Consider the following 22,403-nt stretch of genomic DNA (forward strand, 5'->3'; position numbering starts at 1 on the left):
AACAAATAAAAACAAAAAATATATATTTTTTTTGGTAAATTTTACACACCAAAACGTCAGTAAATAAATTAATTAATTTAAAGAAATTTAAATACCCTTTAATCACCCGCCCTGTATGGCTTCGTCATAGAGAATAGTTTTACCTTAGCATAGGCCTGCTACACAAAAACAGAACAGGTCACAGTCACCCAGCCATGAGCGAGCAAGGCATTCTGGGACTTTCAGTTCTTAACACTTATTGGTTTTGTCCCTTTGTAAGCCTATCCATTGCTGCTTTAGGGTGTTATTACTTTAAAGGGGTTGTAAAGGTACAATTGTTTTTTCCTAAATAGCTTCCTTTACCGTAGTGCAGTCCTCCTTCACTTACCTCATCCTTCTTGTAAATGTCCTTATTTCTTCTGAGAAATCTTCACTTCCTGTTCTTCTGTCTGTAACTTCACACAGTAATGCGAGGCTTACTCCCTGGTGTGGAGTGTCGTGCTCGCCCCCTCCCGTGAGGGGGCGAGCAGGAGAGTCAGGACGCTCTCTAAATTGCAGATAGAGAAAGGAGCTGTGTGTTAGTGGGCGTCCTGACACTCCTGTTTGCCCCCTCACGAGGCTTTCTCCACACCAGGGAGAAAGCCTCACATTACTGTGTGGAGTTACAGACAGAAGAACAGGAAGTGGGGATTTCTCAGAAGAAACAAAAAGTAAAATGGAAGGATGAGGTAAGTGAAGGAGGACTGCACCTTAAGGTAAAGGAAGCTATTTAGGAAAAAAAAAAAAAAAAAATTGTACCTTTACAACCCCTTTAATTTGTAATTCCTGTGTTGGCCGACATTGGGTTGGAGAAAACCTTAAAGGGGTTGTAAAGGAATTTTTTTTCCCCCCTAAATAGCTTCCTTTACCTTAGTGCAGTCCTCCTTCACTTACCTCATCCTTCCATTTTGCTTTTAAATGTCCTTATTTCTTCTGAGAAATCCTCACTTCCTGTTCTTCTGTCTGTAACTCCACACAGTAATGCGAGGCTTTCTCCCTGGTGTGGAGAAGGCCTCTTGAGGGGGGAGGGGGCGAGCAGGCAAGTCAGGACACCCTCTACTTTGCAGATAGAGAAAGGAGCTGTGTGTTAGTGGGTGTCCTGACTTGCCTGCTCGCCCCCTCCCCCCTCAAGAGGCCTTCTCCACACCAGGGAGAAAGCCTCGCATTACTGTGTGGAGTTACAGACAGAAGAACAGGAAGTGAGGATTTCTCAGAGGAAATAAGGACATTTAAAAGCAAAATGGAAGGATGAGGTAAGTGAAGGAGGACTGCACTAAGGTAAAGGAAGATATTTAGGGAAAAGTTTTTTTTTCCTTTACAACCCCTTTAAGTTGTGTATAGCCAGGCTCGCCCTCCTCGCCATAATCCACATACATGACATATCTCTATCAGCACCCAGAGTCATGGTGCTTTTCTACCCAGGATCCTCTGCAGCACATCAGATGACATCACTGCAGTCCACAGAAGTAGTTATGAACAGGGAGGGCCACAGCTCCGGAGATGGATATTCCCAGAGTGTCCGACACGCAGGCAGCCGCCATGGCAAACTCCTTGTCTTCCGGTTTACTCTGTGGAACAATGTGAAATCAAACGATCATCATCCATTTAGCAAAGTATAGAAAATGAGTCCCCATCAAACCAGCTTCCAGTGGGGACCTCACTTCTGGGGGCAATTACATGTGAACTCCAGGAAAGTGGATGTAAACCCCTCTCATCATTTCTAAACTACTGCCATAGTGCTGATCTAGAAGGATAGAGAGGCGTCCTGCATGTTTCCTTACCTGTCAAATGTCTCCCCTTTAGCTGTTTAGAGCCCCGCAATACTCCAGATTCTGTGGGTGGATCTGTTGTGCGGAGCTCAGTGGGTGGAGTTGTGATGTCAGTAGACTCCCCGCCCACCTCTACACTCCCCTTGGCCAGGCATTGATATTTCTTACACTGAACTTCTGCTGGTCTCGTGGATTATGCCCCATGATCCCCAACATCCAGTTAAAACCCAGAAAAGTCATCACATGACTTTAGCATGCCCAATCATCCTGAGGTGTGGAGCAGTCAATTCTGGAAGAGCTGGAGAAGAAAGGGGGGGGGGGTGTGAAGTACACAGAGGGCCGGATTCAGATACATTGCTGTATCTGCCGGCACGGCGTAACGTATGTCAGATACGGTACGCCACCGTAACTTAGAGCGCAAGTTCCGTATGCAGAAAGAACTTGTGCCCTTAGTTACGGCGGCGTAACATATGTGTGGCGGCGTAAACCCACCTAATTCAAATGTGCATGATGTGGGTGTGTTTTATGCTAATTCACTGTGACCCCACGTATTTTACGAACGGCGCATGCGTCGTCCGTGGAATATCCCAGTGTGCCAGTGTGAATATCCCAGTATTGCTCCAAAGTAGGACGTATTGGTTTCGACGTGAACGTAAATGACGTCCAGCCCTATTCGCGAACGACTTACGCAAACGACGTAAAATGTTCAAAACTCGGCGCGGGAACGACGTCCATACTTAACATTAGCTACGCCTCATATAGCAGTGGTAACTATACGCCGAAAAAAGCCTAACGTAAACGACGTAAAAAAAAATGCGCCGGCCGTACGTTTCTGAATCGGCGTAAATACCAAATTAGCATATTCCTTGCGTTACTATATGGAAGCGCCGCCTAGCGGCCAGCGTAAATATGCAGCCTAAGATACGACGGTGTAAGACACTTACACCGGTCGGATCTTAGGGAAATCTATGCGTAACCTGATTCTCTGAATCAGTCGCATAGATAAGATGGCCCGCAACCAGAGATACGACGGCGTATCTGGAGATACGCCGTCGTATCTCGTATCTGAATCTGGCCCAGAATGTCTCTCACACTCCTGCACGAGATAAGGAAAATCACCTGTCACTCACAGCAAGGGGGAAGAACGGACACCTATTTCTCTCTGTGTCCGTTTTTATCTTACTGAAGAAAGATAAGAGGATTGCTCACAGCTGGATTAAAGTGGAAGTAAACCCACCTATCATTTTCAGTCAAGGAAGCTGCCATCTTGGCCTATGTTTAATCTTCAACTGCCATAGTGCTGCACATGTGATCAGTTATGACACCAGCCATTGGATGGTTTGACAGTTTGGTTGAGAGCACAACCAATGTGACAGTTAGCAATCCCAGCATGCCGGAAATGTAACTGCTTTTTGAAACTGTTAAATCGATGGGTTTACTTCCGCTTTAACTCCTCATGGAAAGACTGGGCACAGATGACATGACATCCTCTGCTGTAACAGATATGAGCCTTAATTAAAAAAAAATAAAAAATAAATGCTCATTAAGATCTAGGGGGCATGGAAAAGTAGATTTACTTACCTGATCCTCTGTGCTGCTATACTGGTTGGTCCCTACAGCATCTTCTCCCCCATGCTCCAATGGTATAAGGTCCTGATGTAATCAAGTTTGATGCAGGGTCCATAGCAAGGCGAGAGACCGTCCACCACCGGAGCATAGGGGATCGCTGTCCGCCGGGAAGCAGCGGATTGGGCAAGTAAAAATGCTTTGTAGTCTCAGGCCCCTTTCAGACGTCCGCTCCGCTCGTCCGTCCATTACAAGTCCGTTTACGGACTTGTAATGGTTCCCTATGGGATCGCGTCCGTTAGCGGATGGAGCATCCGCTAACGTCCGCGATCATCCGCGTCCATCGGGATCCGCTTTGGCGAACGGAAGAAAACCTATTTTTCTTCCGTCCGGCGGAACGGATCGGATGCAGACGGACAGACGGTCCGTCTGCATCCGATTCCCCATAGGGGAGAGCGGAGCAGAGACAGGGCGGTCTCTGCACTGTGTGCGGGGACCGTCCTATCCGCCGACAGCTCAGCGGGGATGACGGATGATCCCCGCTGAGCTTTGGCGGACACACGGAGCGGACACAAAAACGGTCCGCTCCGTGTGAAAGGACCCTCACTTAGAAGAAATGAGTAGTTAACCCTTGCAGTGCAGGCAGAGCCCACATTTCCAGGAATTAGGCTTTAACCACTTAAGGACTGGAAGGATTTGCCCCCTAAATGACCAGGCCATTTTTTTGCGATACGTGCGACGTTGTACCCCAAAAAAAAATTCCTTTTTTCCCCACAAATGGAGCTTTCTTTTGGTGGTATTTGATCGCCTCTGCAGGATCAACAAGCACATTGGAACTCACCTCTACTGCAATGTTGTTGAAGGTGTTGACGTATGCAGCGCCCCCCAGAAGCCCCTCAAATGTTATGATGGCACAAATTCCGTACAGCGTGAACTTGATGAGGAAGAGGTAGTACACTCCGATCAGGAGGAAGGTGGCCAGTCCACACTGAGGAAGACAGACATAGAAAAGGTTATTGGCTACCAAAAAAAAGGTAGGTAGTGTAGTTTGGCACTGTTCCACAAACGTATGAAAATTTTAAAGCATGACATATTAGGTATCTATTTATTTGGCGTAACATCATCTTTTATATTCTAACAAAAAAATGGGTATTGTTTCGTGTTTGTGTGCAAAAAAAATGCAAAGTGTATTTAAAAAAAAAACTTTTAAAAAACTGCTGCGCAAATACCGTGTGACATAAAACAAATTGCAACACCCACCATTTAATTCTTAAAGGGCTTTAAAAAATAAAAATATGTTTGGGGGGGTTCCGAGTAATTTTCTAGCAAAAAAAAAAAAATAAAGATTTTTACATGTAGGAGAAAAATGTCAGAATTGGCCTGGGTGGGAACTGGTTAAAAATAATCCTGCAGATCTAAAAACATTGGCCCAGATTCAGTAAGCAATTGCGCCTGCGTAACCATAGTTACGCAGCGCAATTGCTGACTTGTGCCGGCGTAACGAGTTCTCCTGATTCAGAGAACTCGTTACGCCGACTGCAGCCTAAAATCTGCGTGGCATAAGGCTCTTATGCCACGCAGATTTTAGGCTGCATTCTTGCGTTGACCGCTAGGGGGCGCTCCCATTGTGGTTAGCGTATAGTATGCAAATTGCATACTTACGCCGATTCACAATGTTGCGCGCCCCCTGCGTACGCAAGTTACGGAGTTTCTGTACGGCGTCTTTAGCGTAAGGCTGCCCCTTCTAATAGTAGGGGCAGCCAATGCTAAAGTATACCCTCCGTTCCCGCGTTCACGTTCACTTTGAAGCAAATGACGTCCTTGCGACGTCATTTGCCGCAATGCACGTCGGGAAAGTTTCCCGACGGCGCATGCGCTTTACGATCGGCGCAGGAACGCGCCTAATTTAAATGATTCCCGCCCCCGGCGGGATCATTTACATTGCGCGCGCTTACGCCAGGCAATTTTGCCGGCGCGCCCTCGCAATTTACGGAGCTACTGCTCTGTGAATCAAGAGCAGCGCAAAATATTTGCGGGGCGCAGGGCAAAATCGTTGCCCTGCGCCTCTGCAAATAGAGCGCAGATCTCTTTGAATCCGGGCCATTGAGAACTATTGAAGTGACATTGACATGTTAAAGCTTCTATAAGATTTTAGTTGTATTTTGGATTTAATTTGTACAATAAGGACATTGTTTTAAAGGAGTGCGGCAGTCCAGGATCTTCTTCTATCCCAGAGGTTTCCAAACTTTTTAAACAAAGGGCCAGTTTACTGTCTTCCAGGCTTTAGGGGGGCCGGACTGTGACTATTGTGGGTAAAACATTTCCCAGCATTAGTCTAAGTAAACACTTTAGGCTTTAGCAGAAAGAATAGTGCCCCATTGTTGGTATCAATAGGAGGAAAAGTGCCCCATGGTTGGTGTCAATAGGAAGAATATTGCCCTGTGGTTGGTATCAATGGCAGGCATAGTGCCCCATGGCTGGCATCAATGGGAGGAATATTGCCTCGTGGTTGGTGTGAATGGCAGGCGGAGTGCCCTATGGTTGGTATCAATGGGAAGAATATTGCCCCGTGGTTGGGATCAATGGCACGAATAGTGCTCCATGGTTGGTATCAATAGGAGAAATAGTGCCCCATCAACAATTTCAGTGCGAGGACTAGTGTCCCATCATTGGGTCTTAGCAGGAGAAACAGTGCCTCATCAATTATGTCAGTGGGAGGAATAGTACCCCATTAATGGTGTCAGTGGGAGAAATGGTGCCTCATCATTGGTGTCAGTTGGAACAATAATGTCCCAAAGGCCAGATAGAGGCAAGGAAAGGGCCAGATCTGGCCCCCGGGCCACAGTTTAGAGACCACTGTTCTATCCAATGCACCTGTGCATAGCCAGCTCCCTTTTGGTTTAGTGGGACGGAAGCAAAGCCAAGAGATCAGCAGTTGTTAGAGCGGTATCATCTCTCACTATAAGATTTTAGTGATGGGGTTTGGATTTACCTTCATTTAGCAGCCTGACGCATTTCTGTTAAACGCGTTTACCTACCTGGAGGCATGCGAGGACCCAGATGCGTCTAATAGTGACACAGCGAACAGATGATCGAGATATAAACACTCCGGCCTGGTACAACATCTGATACCTGAAGAGGAGACAACCAGGCGACACACATCAGACACATTAACCACAATTCCTGCCAATTTTCAGCTTTCATCGCTGTCACTCTTTGAATGACAATTGCGCGGTCATGCAACACTGTACCCAAATGACGTTTTTATCAATTGTTTCCCACAAATAGATATTTCTTTGGTGGTATTTAATCACTGCTGGATTTTTTTAGTTTTTGCAAAAAAAAAAAAAAAAACACCACTAAAGGAAAAAAAAAAAAAAAGACACAACAGTTTTACGGCCCCCCTGATGACGTGTTCAGCACGAAACATATGTCGGCGGCGAGTCTGACAGTAATACCCATCAGCTGATTCCGCTCCTAGGTCCCTGCAGGACGAGTTCCCATTCGACCACCACGGCGGCCTATGAGACCCCATTGGGCACATATACCACGCTGGCAGTCCTAGTGCCGGGCGGGCACCTCCACTAATAAGAGGCCAATCAGCTTGTTTTTAGATTTTTTTAATAAAGCGGCATTACACTATATCATTTCTCCTGTTTTCATGAATGCAACTGCTGGGAATTTAATCGAATCAAGAATTGTGGCAGATTCCAAGTGTGACCCACAGTGAGCAGGCACTCAACCTGTCCAGCCCTGTTTGACCTACTTTTTAGCTAAAGTGGTCTACACTTTCTGGTAAGCGCATACTTTTGCAAGAGCACATCGGGTGATAGCATATCTTATGGTGGTGGCTGTAGGAATATCAAGACTGTTGTGCATGAACATCTATTGAAGCACTCTGTGAAAGCGATCTCTAGAGACTGTATTCCAATAGGGCCAATCAAGAGACACTGATTTTATATATATATATATATATATATATATATTTTTTTTTTTCCTTTTGGATTTCTAGCACTTTTTCAATGTTTTTGGACTTTATTGTGGAGCTTTTTTGCCTTTTTTGACCATCTTGCTCACATATTTGTCACTAATTATGTTTGTACCTTCCAATGCATCTACTAGAGATGTAAATATTGTTGTCACATATTGAGTGTTTATTTTGTATATAGGTTTTTTTATATGGTATAATACATATAATTTTACCACATTTTCATTGCTACATTGGGACTCTCACTGTAGGGTGTCCCAAGTGGCAGGTTTTACCACTTTAGCGCCCTCTCTCACACCTATATACAACAGTTTTAATAACATTTTGCAAACAGGTAAATTTTCTCCTTCATTGATGTGCGCTGATGAGGCTGCACTGATAAGGCGGTACTGATGGAGACTGATAAGTGGCACTGATAGGCAGCACTGATGAGGCTCTGATGAGCATTGATAGTTGGTACAGGTGGGCACTGGCAGGCGGCACTTGGCGGGCACAGATACTTTGGTGATGTCTGACACTCTTCGGGACCACTGTGCCTCTAAGGCCCCGTACACACGACCGAACATGTCTGCTGAAACTGGTCCGCGGACCAGTTTCAGCAGACATGTTCGGTCGTCTGTACACCCGAGCGGACAGGATTCCAGCGTACATTTGCCCGCCGGGCCTTTTTTCCAGCGGGCAAATATTTCCAAACTTGTTTAGAAACAGCCCGCTGGAATCCTGTCCGTCGGACATGTTCGGTCGTCTGTACAGACCTACCGTACATGTCCGAGCGGCCGCCATCCCTCGAATGCGTCGAATGACTTTGATGCATGCGTGAAAGCATTGACCTTCCTGCGTCCCCGCGTCATCGTCGCGGCGACGGCGCGGACACGTCACCGCGCTGTCTGTCCGCGCGGATTGTCTCTCATTTCTGTCTGATGGTGTGTACAACCATCAGACAGAAATCTCCGACCGGACATGTCCGATGAAAACGGTCCGGCGGACCGTTTTCAGCGGACTGTCTGGTCGTGTGTACGAGGCCTAACACAAGACGGTGATCGGCTTTTATTCCTGCTCATGCTGTCAGCATGGTTAGAGATACAGTCTAAGAAACTGACTTACCATCTGTACTGCTCCGAGTGGCTCGTCGTGATGTCAGGGAAATAAATTAATTCAAACTAGGAGAAAAAAAAAAAAGGATTTATTATTAGCCAGCATTGATACCATGCTCTCCATCTACCACCCTGGAAAAGCCGTACTCACCAGGCCCTGGTTAATGAAGTATTCTGCAAAGTACACCAGAGACAGCGGAATCATATACTTCAGTAGAGACTGCGAAGAACAAAAAGGAGGAGGAGGAGGAGACTATGAGAAACCTTTCTCCAACCACTACTGTAATTACATAGGTTGGAAAAAATAAAATTGAAACCCTCGATAACCACTTGCCCTTTGGAGGATTTACCCCCCTTAACTGCTTGCCGACCAGCTGCCGCAGTTTTACCGCGGCAGGTCGACTCGGCTGTGCAAAATCACGTAATATTACGTGATTTTGCATTTCAGCCCCCTGCTCGCCCCTGGTGCCGCGCGCGTGCCCAGCGGGCGCGATCCCTGCCGGGCACCCGCGATGGCTCCTTACAGAGCGTGAACCGGGAGCTGTGTGTCCATTCAGGGGGAGAAATGACTGGTCGTCTGTTCATACAATGTATGAACATGCGATCTGTCCTTTCCCCTAGTCAGTCCCACCCCCCCCCTTCAGTTAGAACACACCTAGAGAACATAAATAACCCCTTCCTCGCCCCCTAGTGTTAACCCCTTCCCTGCCAGTGACATTTTTACAGTTATCAATGCATTTTTATAGCACTGATTGCTATAAAAATGCCTATGATCCCAAAAATGTCCGAAGTGTCCGCCATAAGGTCGCAGTACCAATAAAAAAAAAAATTTTGCTGATCGCCGCCATTACTAGTAAAAAAAAAACAATATTAATAAAAATGCCATAAAACTATGCCCTATTTTGTAGAAGCTATATCTTCTGCGCAAACCAATCAATAAACGCTTATTGCAATTTTTTTTTTTTTTTGAAAAATATGTAGAAGAATATGTGTCAGCCTAAACTGAGGAAAAAAATAGTTTTTTTTTTTTATATATTTTTGGGGGATATTTCTTATAGCAAACAGTAAAAAATTGTTTTTTTTTTTTTCAAAACTGTCGCTCTATTTTTGTTTATATAACTCACAGCAAGGGGGCGGAATGGACTAAGGTTTTTCCTCCGCAAGTCCGTTTTATTTCACTGAACAATAAAAGAGGATTGCTCAGAGTTGGATTAACTCTGTGTGGCAAGACTGGGCACAGATGATAGGAAATCTTATACGCTACATTGTGACATCAAAAAAATAAATACAAATTTTCGGGTTTACATCCACTTCCTTGTCTCACCTTAATGATTTGCCACTTTTTAAGGAGCGTCAGATGGGGACCAGATGGTGTCAGATGAGGACCTGTAAAAAAAACACAGCCACCCAATCAAAACTAATGTTAAAGATAGTCATTTTAGTATTGAAAATTGTTAAATCTTCAGTTTTTGGGTTTAGAAATCCACGTTTTATGTATCCTACACTCACTCAGGTCATAGAAATACCCACATGGAAAATCATGAGGTTTTAGTAAGCATGCGACACGCTCCATAGATTCCGTTTTTCACCTGAAGTACTCTTCACAAGAAGAAACATGTCAGTTTTGGCTGCAGCTCTACCCACGTGCAGACCAGTGACGTGTCCGTACATCGTTGGACTTTGAGTGGTTATAGCGGGAAGATGCCTGCAGCGGTCGACTTTCTTGCACAAGCAATCCTAGCGACGGTTCCGCTGGCCAACCATAGAGCTGATCAGAGACTGGAATGTCTCCACTCATCTCTATAGTCTTAGGCCTCGTAGACACACGTCCGAGAATCTCGTCAGGAAAAACCCGTTGTTTTCCCCGACGAGATACTTGGCAAGAAACTCTTGCCGCCGAAGTGTACTGACTTTCATTTCAAAAGAACCGCGGTTCTCTTGAAAGGAAAGAACGCGGTGACGTCATCACGTATGATGAGCATGCGCTCTTCACATTCGATGCCGTCGCCGCCATCTTGCTTCACCCTACCTATGCCGTGGAAGTTACCGCGCATGCGGCAAAGTCATTTCGAGCATGCGTGGGTTTCCACGGCGACAGGCAAGTATACACACTCTCGGGTTTCTCGTCGGGAAACAGGCCGACAAGAATCTCGACGAGAAAAAAAAAAAAAAAGAGAGAGCAGGTTCTTTTTTTTTCTCGTCGATATTCTGGCCAGATTTCCAGACGAGAAAACTGAATGCCTCGTACACACGAACGGGAATCTCGGCAAGAAGCAGTTTTCTTGCTGGTTTTTGACGAGAAACCCGGATGTGTGTACAAGGCCTAAGACAAGGGTCTCAAAACTTGTTAAAACAAAGGGCCAATCTACAGTCCTTCAGACTTTAGGGGGGCTGGGCTGCAGCCAGTGGGAGTAGATAATGCCTCAGGCTTGGTGGTCAGTGGGAGTAAAAAAAAAATGCAATAGCACCCCTGTGGTCAGGAGAAGGAATAGTGTCCCGTCACTGGTGTCAGTGGGAGGAATAGTGCCCCGTCACTGGTGCCAGTGGGAAGAATAGTGCCCCGTCACTGGTGCCAGTGGGAAGAATAGCGGCCCATCACTGGTGCCAGTGGGAGGAATAGTGGCCCATCACTGGTGCCAGTGGGAGGAATAGCGGCCCATCACTGGTGCCAGTGGGAGGAATAGCGGCCCATCACTGGTGCCAGTGGGAGGAATAGCGGCCCATCACTGGTGCCAGTGGGAGGAATAGCGGCCCATCACTGGTGCCAGTGGGAGGAATAGCGGCCCATCACTGGTGCCAGTGGGAGGAATAGCGGCCCATCACTGGTGTCAGTGGGAGGAATAGTGGCCCATCACTGGTGTCAGTGGGAGGAGTAGTGGCCCGTCAGTGGGAGGAATAGTGGCCCGTCAGTGGGAGGAATAGTGGCCCGTCAGTGGTGTCAGTGGGAGGAGTAGTGGCCCATCACTGGTGTCAGTGGGAGGAATAGTGGCCCATCACTGGTGTCAGTGGGAGGAATAGTGGCCCATCACTGGTGTCAGTGGGAGGAATAGTGGCCCATCACTGGTGTCAGTGGGAGGAATAGTGGCCCATCACTGGTGTCAGTGGGAGGAATAGTGGCCCCTCACTGGTGTCAGTGGGAGGAATAGTGTGTTTTTACTCATATTGTGTGACAAACAATAATTTTTTTTCTCTAGGGTGTCTGCTTTCAGAATGTTTGGGGGCTTTGTGTAGTCTTTAGGCCCAAAATGATTTTTTAAACTTGTGCAAAAAATGCAAAAACAGCCCCGGGAGCGAAAAAGGTTAAAGCATACTTCAAACTACCTGCTGTAATACAGTTCTGGCATGCAAAGAGTACCTGTCTGCTGGACAGAGGATCCATTCAGCAGGGGTCGCTGGTGAGTCGGGATGTAGCCTCTGCTGGATCCTTTAGGGAACCTCCAACGAGGAAGAGAAGGTGGCGGGATCAAGAGGAAAAAATAACTGAGAAAGAGAAGACCGGAGACACTGTTCAGTTTTTATTTTACCCAGGAGGTTCCTGCAGAAAGTCCTTGAAACTTTATCCAAAATGTAATTTGGTTAACCTGATGCAATTAATTCACACAGGAGGCGTCCACATTTCTGTACTCACCTTATGAGGAGCAGCAAGGGGATAATCAACATGACCAGCAAGGAACTCCGCGGGGACAGACCAGCCGATGTGAGGCCCAGGTAGGAGAGGGCACCAAGGATACCAGCACCACCCGTCCCAGAGGACCAATAAGACACCACGTCACTGATGGGAAGACACATGGGCCAATCAAAAGAAAAGCAGGTAGGAGGAAAAAAATAAAAAAATATACGTCTATTATGTATTTATATAGAACTTTGGTCATTTGTTGACACAGTGACTAAACAAACCATATAGAGGCTGATTGTGGAAAGAGTTATATTTTACAACTTCTATCTCCTTGGAGGATCGCATTTACCAGGTCTTGGTATATCTAGTAGTAGTTAGTCACATTCAACTGGATTTTTCCAATAATGTTGAAGTTTTGTAGCTCCTCTGAGCCATTTCTTCAGTTCTGAGTGTCAGGAACATACCTGATATCCACCCACAGACACCTTAATCCAGGGGTCTCCAAGCTTTCTAAACAAGGGGCCCTTTAACTGTCCTTCAGACTTTAGGGGGGCCAGACTGTGGCCATTGGGCGTAGAAAAGGCCCCGACGTCAGCAGGATAAAGTCAATGCACCATCTTTGGTGTCAGTGGGAGAAATTGTGCCTCAACTCTGGTTTTATTGAGGGGATTCAAGCCCCATAATTGGGCCCAATTGTTGGTGTCATTGGGAGTAATTGTGCTCCATAGTTGGTGTCAGTAGGAGGAATTGTGTCCCACCACTAGTGTCATTGGGCCCAATTGTTAGTGTCATTGGGTGGAATTGTGTCCCACTAGTGTCATTGGCCCCAATTGTTGGTGTCATTGGGTGGAATGGTGTCCCACTAGTGTCATTGGCCCCAATTGTTGGTGTCATTGGGTGGAATTGTGTCCCACTAGTGTCATTGGCCCCCATTGTTGGTGTCATTGGGTGGAATTGTGTCCCACTAATGTCATTGGGCCCAATTGTTGGTGTCATTGGGAGGAATTGTGTCCCACCACTGGTGTCAGTGGTTGGAATTGTGTCTCACCACTGGTGTCATTGGGCCCAATTGTTGGTCTCATTGGGAGGAATTGTGTCCCACCACTGGTGTCAGTGGTTGGAATTGTGCCTCACCACTGGTGTCATTGGGCCCAATTGTTGGTCTCATTGGGAGGAATTGTGTCCCACCACTGGTGTCAGTGGTTGGAATTGTGCCTCATCACTGGTGTCATTGTGCCCAATTGTTGGTGTCATTGGGAGAAATTTTGTCCCACCACTGGTGTCAATGGGCCCAATTGGTTTGTGTGGCTAGATTTGTAGACCCCAACGTAAATATCACACAGAAGTGTTGAGGGGACTTGTCCATGTGCTTTCCGAAAGAAACGGGGACACCATAAAATGGAGAATATGTCATCGTTCTGACACGATCGGATTTTGAACTGATGGTGTGTACACACATCAGACCACTTCAGCGGTGAACCGATGAAAACGGTCCGTCGGACCATTCTCATCGGTTTTGTCTGACCGTGTGTACGGGGCCTTAAGGTTTTTCACCTTAATGCATTCTATGCATTCAACTCCTTCCCGCCGCAGTTTTTGGCGATCTGAATATTTTAAAGTGCAAAGGAGGGATTTGGGGTCTTTTAGACCCCTAATCCCCCCATAAAGAGGACCTGACACCACCTATTACTGTCACAAGGGATGTTTACATTCCTTGTGACAGCAATAAAAGTGATCATGTAAAAAATAAATAAATAAATAAATAAGTAAACAGTATTCAAATCACACATGTGAGGTATCGCCGCAATCATCAGAGCGAGAGCAATAATTCTAGCACTAGACCTCCCCTGTAACTTTAACCTGGTAACCGTTTTTTTCTTTTTTAAAGTGCCACCTATGAAGATTTTTTTTTTTTTATTTAGGTACCAGAGTTGTTTGCCATTCCATGAGTGTGCGCAATTTCAAAGCATGACATGTTAGGTATCCATTTACTCGGTTTAACATCATCTTTCACATTATACAAAAAAAACTTGGGCTTACTTTACTATTTATTTTTTTAATTCATGAAAGTGTGTTTTTCCCCCAAAAATTTTGTTTGAAAGACCGCTGCGCGAATACAGTGTGACATATAAATTTGCAACAATCGCCATTTTATTCTCTGCTAATTTTTATATATATATATATATATATAATGTTTGAGGGGTTTCAAGTTATTTTATAGCAAAAAATACGGCAACAAATGTCAGAAATTGACTTAGTCATGAAAGGGTTAAAGGACTGAAAATAACGGCCCGGATTTACATACATTGGCGCATATTTATGCCGGCATAGCATATCTCTTTTAGGCTACACCGGCGTATCGCAGAGCGGCAAGCACAGTATTCACAAAGCACTCGCTGACAAATCTACGCTGGGTTTCCTCGGCGTAAGCCAGCGTAGGTGGAAGTGGGCGTGAGCCATGCTAATGAGGCGTGACCCCATGCTAATGATGGGCCGAGCGACAGACAAGTACTTAAAATGAACGGCGCATGCGCCGTCCCATGGACGCAACCCAGTGCACATGCTCAGAATCACGTCGAAACTACTCCCTAAGATACGTCGAATCACTGCCTACGACGTGAACGTAACCTACGCCCAGCCCTATTCACGTACTACTACGTAAACAACTTAAAATACGACGGCTGTTCCCTGGTCCATACCTTTGCATGAGTTGCGCCTCATAGATGGGGAATAACTATACGCCGGACGTAAGCCTTACGCAAACCGCGTATATTATGCGTCGGGCGCAACTACGTTCGTTAGTCGACGTATCTCCCTCATTTGCATATTTGCAATGAGGCGGCCAGCGTAAATATGCGCCCACAATACGCCGGCAAGTTACGTCGGTCGGATGAAGCCTATTTTCAGGCGTATCTAGTTCTGTGGGTACGGCGCACAGATACGACGGCGCATAGTTACACTTATGCGGCGTATATCGAGATACGTCGGCGTAAGTGCTTTGTGAATCCAGGCCAATGTCTTCCTTCCCTGGGGGGTGAATAAGCCAACAGCACCCAATCAGATTAATACAAGATGGACTCGGATTAGCTGCCATCTCTATAGCAATTCACTATTTTAGTAAATAAATGACGGTATAGACTTTCAGCTAGTTACCTGTAAAAGAACGCGGTGAGACTGAGAAAGGTGATCTCCCCCAATCCGGAGGACACGCTGGCAAAGATCACACCTGGAGGGGGGGACAGGGACATCAGTTTTTATGAAAGAAACAGTGAACAAGCATAAAAGGTCATTAGCATTCGGGAGAAAAAAAAAAAAAAATCCTTCTTCCATACTTGACTTGAATCAAAGTATTGAACCCAGAGAGTTGGCACGGGAGCGAAGCAATTTTTTTTTTTTTTTTCCAGAAGGTGGCAGCAATGGCGGACTGTATATTCCTGTTGTGACAGGTTTCCATTAAAGCAGATGCCAAGCACAGAGAAGAGATGGATTTGGGTTTTAGGATCTACTCACCCAAAAGGCTCACTGCGATATCTGTGGAGAAGGACACAAGGAGGAAGCTGCTGGCCGCGGTGATGATGCACACACACACCCTGTAACTGAGAGACGGGAGAGACGTCACAATGGGCAACCGTGTGCCCGGGACAGTGGTGGGCTCTTCCACATCGCAATATTAGGCTCCATTCTACCGACACCTCTGTCTGCTTGGAGTTTGTATATTCCTCTACTAGCAGGTTAACTGCCTTCTGACCCAATTATGTCTTGTGATTGTGGAGGGAGATTAGAGTGTAAGCTCCTCTGGTACAGAGACTGACGTGACTGTCTCGGTGTTGTCTCTACAGCATTATGGAATGACAGAGCTATATACTATATACTGTAAATGTATAACAGGAGGGAGATTAGAGTGTAAGCTCCTCTGGTACAGAGACTGACGTGACTGCCTCAGTGTTGTCTCTACAGCATTATGGAATGACAGAGCTATATACTGTAAATGTATAAGAGGAGGGACATTAGAGTGTAAGCTCCTCTGGTCACTACTGTGACTGGCTCCGTGTTCTCTGTACAGCACTGCGGTGTATGTCAGAGCTATAATGATAATATATATACTTATATAGCTCTGATATATACTGCAGTGCTGTACAGAGAACACAGAGCCAGTCACATTAGTGACCAGAGGAGCTTACACTCTATTCTTCCCTCACAGTCACACATTATTATTATTATTATTATTATTGTGTGACTGTGAGGGGACTGACCCAGTGTTCTCTGAACAGCACTACTGTATACGTCAGAGCTCTACATTTGTATAATATTAATAATAATAATAATAATAATAATAATAATAATGTGCGACTGAGGGGACATTAGAGTGTAAGCTCTCCTGGCACAGAGACTGATGTGCGTGGCTCGGTGTTCTCTGAGCAGCACTACTGTATATGTCAGAGCTTTATACATGTATAATAATAATAATAGTGTGTAACTGTGGGGGGGAAACAGAGTGTAAGCTCTTCTAGTGCAGAGACTGATGTGACTGGCTCAATGTTCTCTGAACAGCACTACTGTGTATGTCAGAGCTCTACATTTGTATAATAATAAGATAAATAATAATAATAGTGTGTGACTTTGGGGGGGGGGGGAAACATTAGAGTGTAAGCTCTTCTGGCACAGAGACTGATGTGAATGGCTCAGTGTTCTATGTACAACACTGCGATATATGTCAGAGCTATATACATGTATAATAATAATAATAATAATAATAATAATAATAATAATAATAATAGTGTGTGACTGTGGGGGGACATTATGAGATATATACCCGAGAAGTCACTTACTTATAAGGAATCTGCTGTATGTAGAATGGGGCAGTGAATTTAATAACCAGTGTGGGCAAAATGTCAGCCAGGAGAACGGCCTGTAGGAGAGAGAGAAAGAAAGAGAAATGATAAAAAAAAAAAAAAAAAAGACAGATGGAGCAGAAATAGAAATAAAAAGTGACAGACAGACAAACTTCATATTTTTAATTAAACGATCGGTAATGTCGGACACAAGGTGGACGGAAAGTCCGATGGATACGTACCGCGGTGGAAATCCGATTACAGTCATATCGGCTGCTGCTGGAATTTGTAACATTCACCTAAAATAAAAAAAATAAAATAAAAAATAGACACCTCTAGCCTCACACAGTTATACCGGCTCCTCTCCAGGACTGAAATGTCTAAGGGCTCTTTCACACGGGCGGCCCGTTCAGGTCCGCCTGCCAGTTTTTTAGGCGGACCTGAACGGGCGCTCGGATGCCGCGGATGTCAGCGGTAACATGCCCACTGACATCCGACCCGCCAAAGTGTGACGGAGGAAAAACCTACTTTTCCATCCGTCTGACGGATCGGATCGGGTGAACACGGGCATACGGTCAGTGTTCATCCGATCCCCCCATAGGGGAGAGCGAAGAAAAGACAGGGCGGTCCCTGCACAGTGGGCGGGGACCGCCATGTCATCCGCTGGCTCAGCGGGGATCAACGGAGCGATCCCCGCTGAGCAAGCGGAGGTTCACGGGGCGGATCATTACTGAGCGAGAACGATAATTCTAGCCCTAGACCTCCTCTGTAACTCAAAACATGCAACCTGTAGAATCCTTTAAACATCGCCCATGGAGATTTTTAAGGGTAAAAGTTTGACGCCATTCCACGAGCGGGCGCAACATTGAAGCGTGACATGTTGGGTATCATTTTACTCGGCGTAACATCTTTTCACAATATAAAAAAAAAAAAATTGGGCTAACTTTACTGTTGTCTTATTTTTTTAATTAAAAAAAGTGCACTTGTAAGACCGCCGCACAAATACGGTGTGACAAAAAGTATTGCAACGACCGCCATTTTATTCTTTAGGGTGTTAGAAAAAATAAAAAATAAAAGTGTTTGGGGGTTCTAAGTTATTTTCTAGCAAGTTTTTAACTTGCAAACAACAAATCTCAGAAAGAGGCTCAGGCCCTTAAGTGGTTAACAACTTACAGTAAATCTCATTTGTTCCCATTGGTCAGTATTGACCTTTTATTCCTAAACATGACATTGTGAGTGGATTCTGCCAATCAGCTCCTGCCCCAGGATGACTTACCGGTGAAGTCTCATTGGTCTCTGTCCGGAGGATGTCATGGGCTGCACTCAGCATCACCACATAGGCAAAGTTATTACATAGACCCAGCAACCTGCGAGACGAGAGCCACAAAGAAATGACAAACACACAAAATATGTGAGAATTCCACAGACACACAATGCGTTTGGTACATTTAAAAAAAACAAAACAAAAAAAAACACTTGGACAATACAGGGAAATCCACGTCCAATTCGCGTCAGTGGGAAACCGGCCTTATTCCTGATTCACACCTATGCAGGTTGTGGTTGATGCATTCTCTGGTGCATTTAGCTTTTTTTTTTTTTTTTTTTTAACACACATTTTGATGCGTTTTTAATGCATTAACCAGTTAACCACTTAAGGACTGGACCAATATGCTGCTAAATGACCCAAGGGGTTTTTACAATTCGGCACTGCGTCGCTTTAACAGACAATTGCGCGGTCGTGCGACGTGGCTCCCAAACAAAATTGGCGTCCTTTTTTCCCCACAAATAGAGCTTTCTTTTGGTGGTATTTGATCACCTCTGCGGTTTTTTTTTTTTTTGCGCTATAAACAAAAATAGAGCGACAATTTTGAAAAAAATTCAATATTTTTTACTTTTTGCTATAATAAATATCCCCCAAAAACATATAGAATTTTTTTTTCCTCAGTTTAGGCCGATACGTATTCTTCTACCTATTTTTGGTAAAAAAATATCGCAATATGCGTTTATCGATTGGTTTGCGCAAAATTTATAGCGTTTACAAAATAGGGGATAGTTTTATTTTATTACTACTAATGGCGGCGATCAGCGATTTTTTTCATGACTGCGACATTATGGCGGACACTTCGGACAATTTTGACACATTTTTGGGACCATTGTCATTTTCACAGCAAAAAATGCATTTAAATTGCATTGTTTATTGTGAAGATGACAGTTGCAGTTTGGGAGTTAACCACAGGGGGCGCTGTAGGAGTTAGGGTTCACCTAGTGTGTGTTTACAACTGTAGGGGGGTGTGGCTGTAGGTCTGACGTCATCGATCGAGTCTCCCTATAAAAGGGATGACTCGATCGATGCAGCCGCCATAGTGAAGCATGGGGAAGCCGTGTTTACATACGGCTCTCCCCGTTCTTCAGCTCCGGGGAGCGATCGCGAGGGGGCGGCTAGAAACGAATAGCCGCGCCCTCGTCCCGGATCGCTCCTGAAGCCACGGGAACCGCCGCATGTAGCGGGGGGGGGGGGGTCCCGATCGGACCCCCGACCCACGTCTAGGCAGGGACGTACAGGTACGCCAATGTGCCTGTCTGCCGACGTAAATGTACATGCGGCGGTCCGGAAGTGGTTAAGGACCACCACACGACTAAATACGTTGGCAGAAGGGCACGGCTGGGCATATGGACGTACAGGTATGTCCCCTTTAAGAAGCCAAGCCGTGGGTCAAGCGCACGCCACCGGCGGCACGGTCACGACACAGACCTGAGCTCCGTGACTGCGCCCGCGGAACCCGATCGCCGCCGGTGTCCCGCGATCGAGTCACAGAACTGAAGAACGGGGGGAGCGGTAAGTGTAAACAAACCTTCCCCGTTCTTCCTAGTGAGCCTGTCATAGGGGACGACGATCAGTGACGTCACATGCCCAGCCACGCCCCCCTACAGTTAAGAAACACACATTAGGAAACACCTAACCCCTTTAGCACCCCCTACAGGTTAACTCCCTTCAATGCCAGTGTCATTTTCACAGTAATAAGTGCATTTTTATAGCACGGTTTGCTGTAAAAATGACAATGGTCCCAAAATAGCGTCAAAAGGTGTCCGATGTGTCCGCCATAATGTCGCAGTCACAATAAAAAATAAATTATTAATAAAATGCCATATATCTATCCCCTATTTTGTAGACGCTATAACTTTTGTGCAAAAAAAAAAATCAATAAACGCTCATTGCGATTTTTTTTACCAAAAATATGTAGAAGAATACGTATCAGCCTAAACTGAGAAAATAAAATGTTTTTTTATATATTTTTAGGGGATATTTATGGGACTTGTGGTCCTGCAACAGCTGGAGGGCCACAGATTGAGCACCCATGCTTTTACAGACTTACCAAAACGCTGCCAAGTTCCTCCATTGGGATCCAGTCTGCGCCTGTGGTGGTGCTGATCCTTCTCCATTCCCTTCTTCCTCTGGATCTATAAAATAAGACAGAGAAGAGCCATTAGAAGCCCAATTTCTGACTATAGTACATTCGTCCTTTGGCCCCTTGCCGACCAGCAAGGGGTTGGCTCCCCTGCGCGAATCACCGTAGCTCTACAGGGGGCGAGCATGCTCCTACAGCGTGACGTCTGAGCCGATGCGTGTGGCCAGCGGCTGTGAGGTCCCTATTCTGAGAGGGGAGGAGAGAGATCGTCTGTTCCTAGTGATTAGAAACAGCGATCTGTCTCCTCCTCCAGTCAGTGCCCTCCCCCCTACAGTTAGAAACACCTCCCAGGGAACACTTAACCCCCTTGATCGCCCCCTAGTTTTAATCCCTTTCCCGCCAGTGTCATTTATACAGTAATCAGTGGCTATTTTTACATCGCTGATCGCTGTATAAATGTCACTGCTCCCAGAAAAGCGCCAAAAGTGTCTGATGTGTCTGCCGCAATCCTGCTAAAAATCGGAGATTTCTGCCATTACTAGTAAAAAAAAAAAAAAAATGCCATAAATCTATCCCCTATTTTGTAGGCGGTATCATTTTTGTGCAAACCAATCAATATTCGCTCATTGCGTTTTTTTTTTCTTTTACCAAAAATGTGTAGAAGAATACATTTTGGCCTAAACTGTGGAAGAAATGATTTATTATAGCAAAAAGTAAAAGAAATATTGCTTTTTTTTCAAAATTGACGGTATTTTTTTGTTTATAGCGCAAAAAATAAAAACCGCAGAGGTGATCAAATACCGCCAAAATAAAAGGGGGCAGATCCACAGAGAGAGTACGCCGGCGTATCTACTGATACTCCGGCGTACTTTCAAATTTCCCGCGTCGTATCTTTGGTTTGAATCCTCAAAACAAGATACGACGGCATCTGGGTTAGATCCGACAGGCGTACGTCTTCGTACGCCTTCGGATCTAAGATGCAATTCTTCGGCGTCCGCTGGGTGGCGTTCCCGTCGTTTTCTGCGTCGGGTATGCAAATTAGCTATTTCCGACGATCCACGAACGTACGAGCGGCCGTCGCATTTTTTTACGTCGTCTCTAGTCGGCTTTTTTCGGCGTATAGTTAAAGCTGCTATCTGGTGGCGCACTCAATGTTAAGTATGGCCGTCGTTCCCGCGTATAATTTAAAATTTTTTTTTTCGTTTGCGTAAGTCGTCCGTGAATCGGGATGGACGTAATTTACGTCCACGTAAAAAAATGAAACACGCCCCCTACTCGCCGATTTGACTTACGTGCCGTTACGCCGCAAGAGATAGACTACGCTGCCGTAACTTACGACGCAAAATCTTTATGGATTCGAACCAAAGCCGGGTAAGTTACGGCGGCGCAGCGTATCTCAGATACGCTGCGTGGGTGCAGATCTCTGTGGATCTGCCCCAAGGTCTATTTGTCCCTGGTCACGAAGGAGGTAAATTCTCCCGGGGGGGTGAAGTGGTTAAAAAGTGCGAAAATTGGTCTGGTCATGAAGGGACTAAAACCTTCCAGAAGGCAAGTGGTTAAAGACCGGAATAACAAAAACAAAAACAACAAAAAAAGAAGAAGAAAACATCAATAGGAAATAATAACATTATGTTACACAGTATGTGATCTGATAACCAGAACAAATGATACATTGTTGGTAACAATATCTGCTTCCTGTGACAAAAACAAAAACAGGAAGTCACCCAAATCTGCGAATGTCCCTGGAAATTTGTAGCAGCTGGTGACTCTCCTCCCCGGCTACAACGCACACCATACACTGACTGTGTAACAAAGGCCACAAAGGCATGCTGAGATTTGTAGTCCCACAACTGCCCCATTCGGTTACTATTACCCCCCCCCCCCAGCAGGGATCGGCCCCTCTCACCATCTGAGTCGGAGTCGGCGTTCCCCCCGGTGTTGATCACCCTCCTCTCCATCTTCACCCTTCCACCTCTGTGTATATACTCCACTTCCTGGAGGGGAGGGCCCTTCCTGGTTCCTGGGCCCACCCCTGTCTGGTTACTGTTACCAGGGAAGGAAAGCTTTAAAGGGCCAGTGCCCAGGGAATGTGCAGAGAGCTGCGTCCCAGGAT

At 45.7% G+C, this 22,403-nt stretch overlaps 1 protein-coding gene across 1 annotated transcript; it reads right to left on the reverse strand.

Annotated features, from left to right (window-relative positions):
* Nucleotides 1–1,327: 1,327 nt before the first annotated feature.
* On the reverse strand, nt 1,328–22,308 carry CLN3 (CLN3 lysosomal/endosomal transmembrane protein, battenin). Its single transcript, XM_040356185.1, has 15 exons — nt 22,197–22,308; nt 20,258–20,342; nt 18,160–18,250; nt 17,126–17,182; nt 16,881–16,960; nt 15,562–15,647; nt 15,205–15,277; nt 12,064–12,207; nt 11,791–11,915; nt 9,760–9,821; nt 8,587–8,655; nt 8,446–8,501; nt 6,392–6,485; nt 4,195–4,341; nt 1,328–1,586 (listed from the first exon to the last, which is right to left on the reverse strand). Exons 1-15 carry the CDS (start codon nt 22,246–22,248, stop codon nt 1,467–1,469), a joined length of 1,341 nt encoding a protein of 446 aa, XP_040212119.1. The 5' UTR covers nt 22,249–22,308; the 3' UTR covers nt 1,328–1,466.
* Nucleotides 22,309–22,403: the final 95 nt, after the last annotated feature.

Source organism: Rana temporaria, chromosome 6, assembly GCF_905171775.1.
Source record: "Rana temporaria chromosome 6, aRanTem1.1, whole genome shotgun sequence".
Taxonomy (NCBI): Eukaryota; Metazoa; Chordata; class Amphibia; order Anura; family Ranidae; genus Rana; species Rana temporaria.

Bases quoted from the DNA above. Each gene is read 5' to 3' on its own strand.
- CLN3 (XM_040356185.1), bottom strand. From the start codon at position 22,248: ATGGAGAGGAGGGTGATCAACACCGGGGGGAACGCCGACTCCGACTCA. The intron at 20,343-22,196 runs GTGAGAGGGGCC...CTTATTTTATAG, and splicing joins CGCCGACTCCGACTCAGATG to ATCCAGAGGAAGAAGGGAAT. The intron at 12,208-15,204 runs GTAACTAGCTGA...TCTTCCCATCAG, and splicing joins CTCACCGCGTTCTTTTACAG to TGACGTGGTGTCTTATTGGT.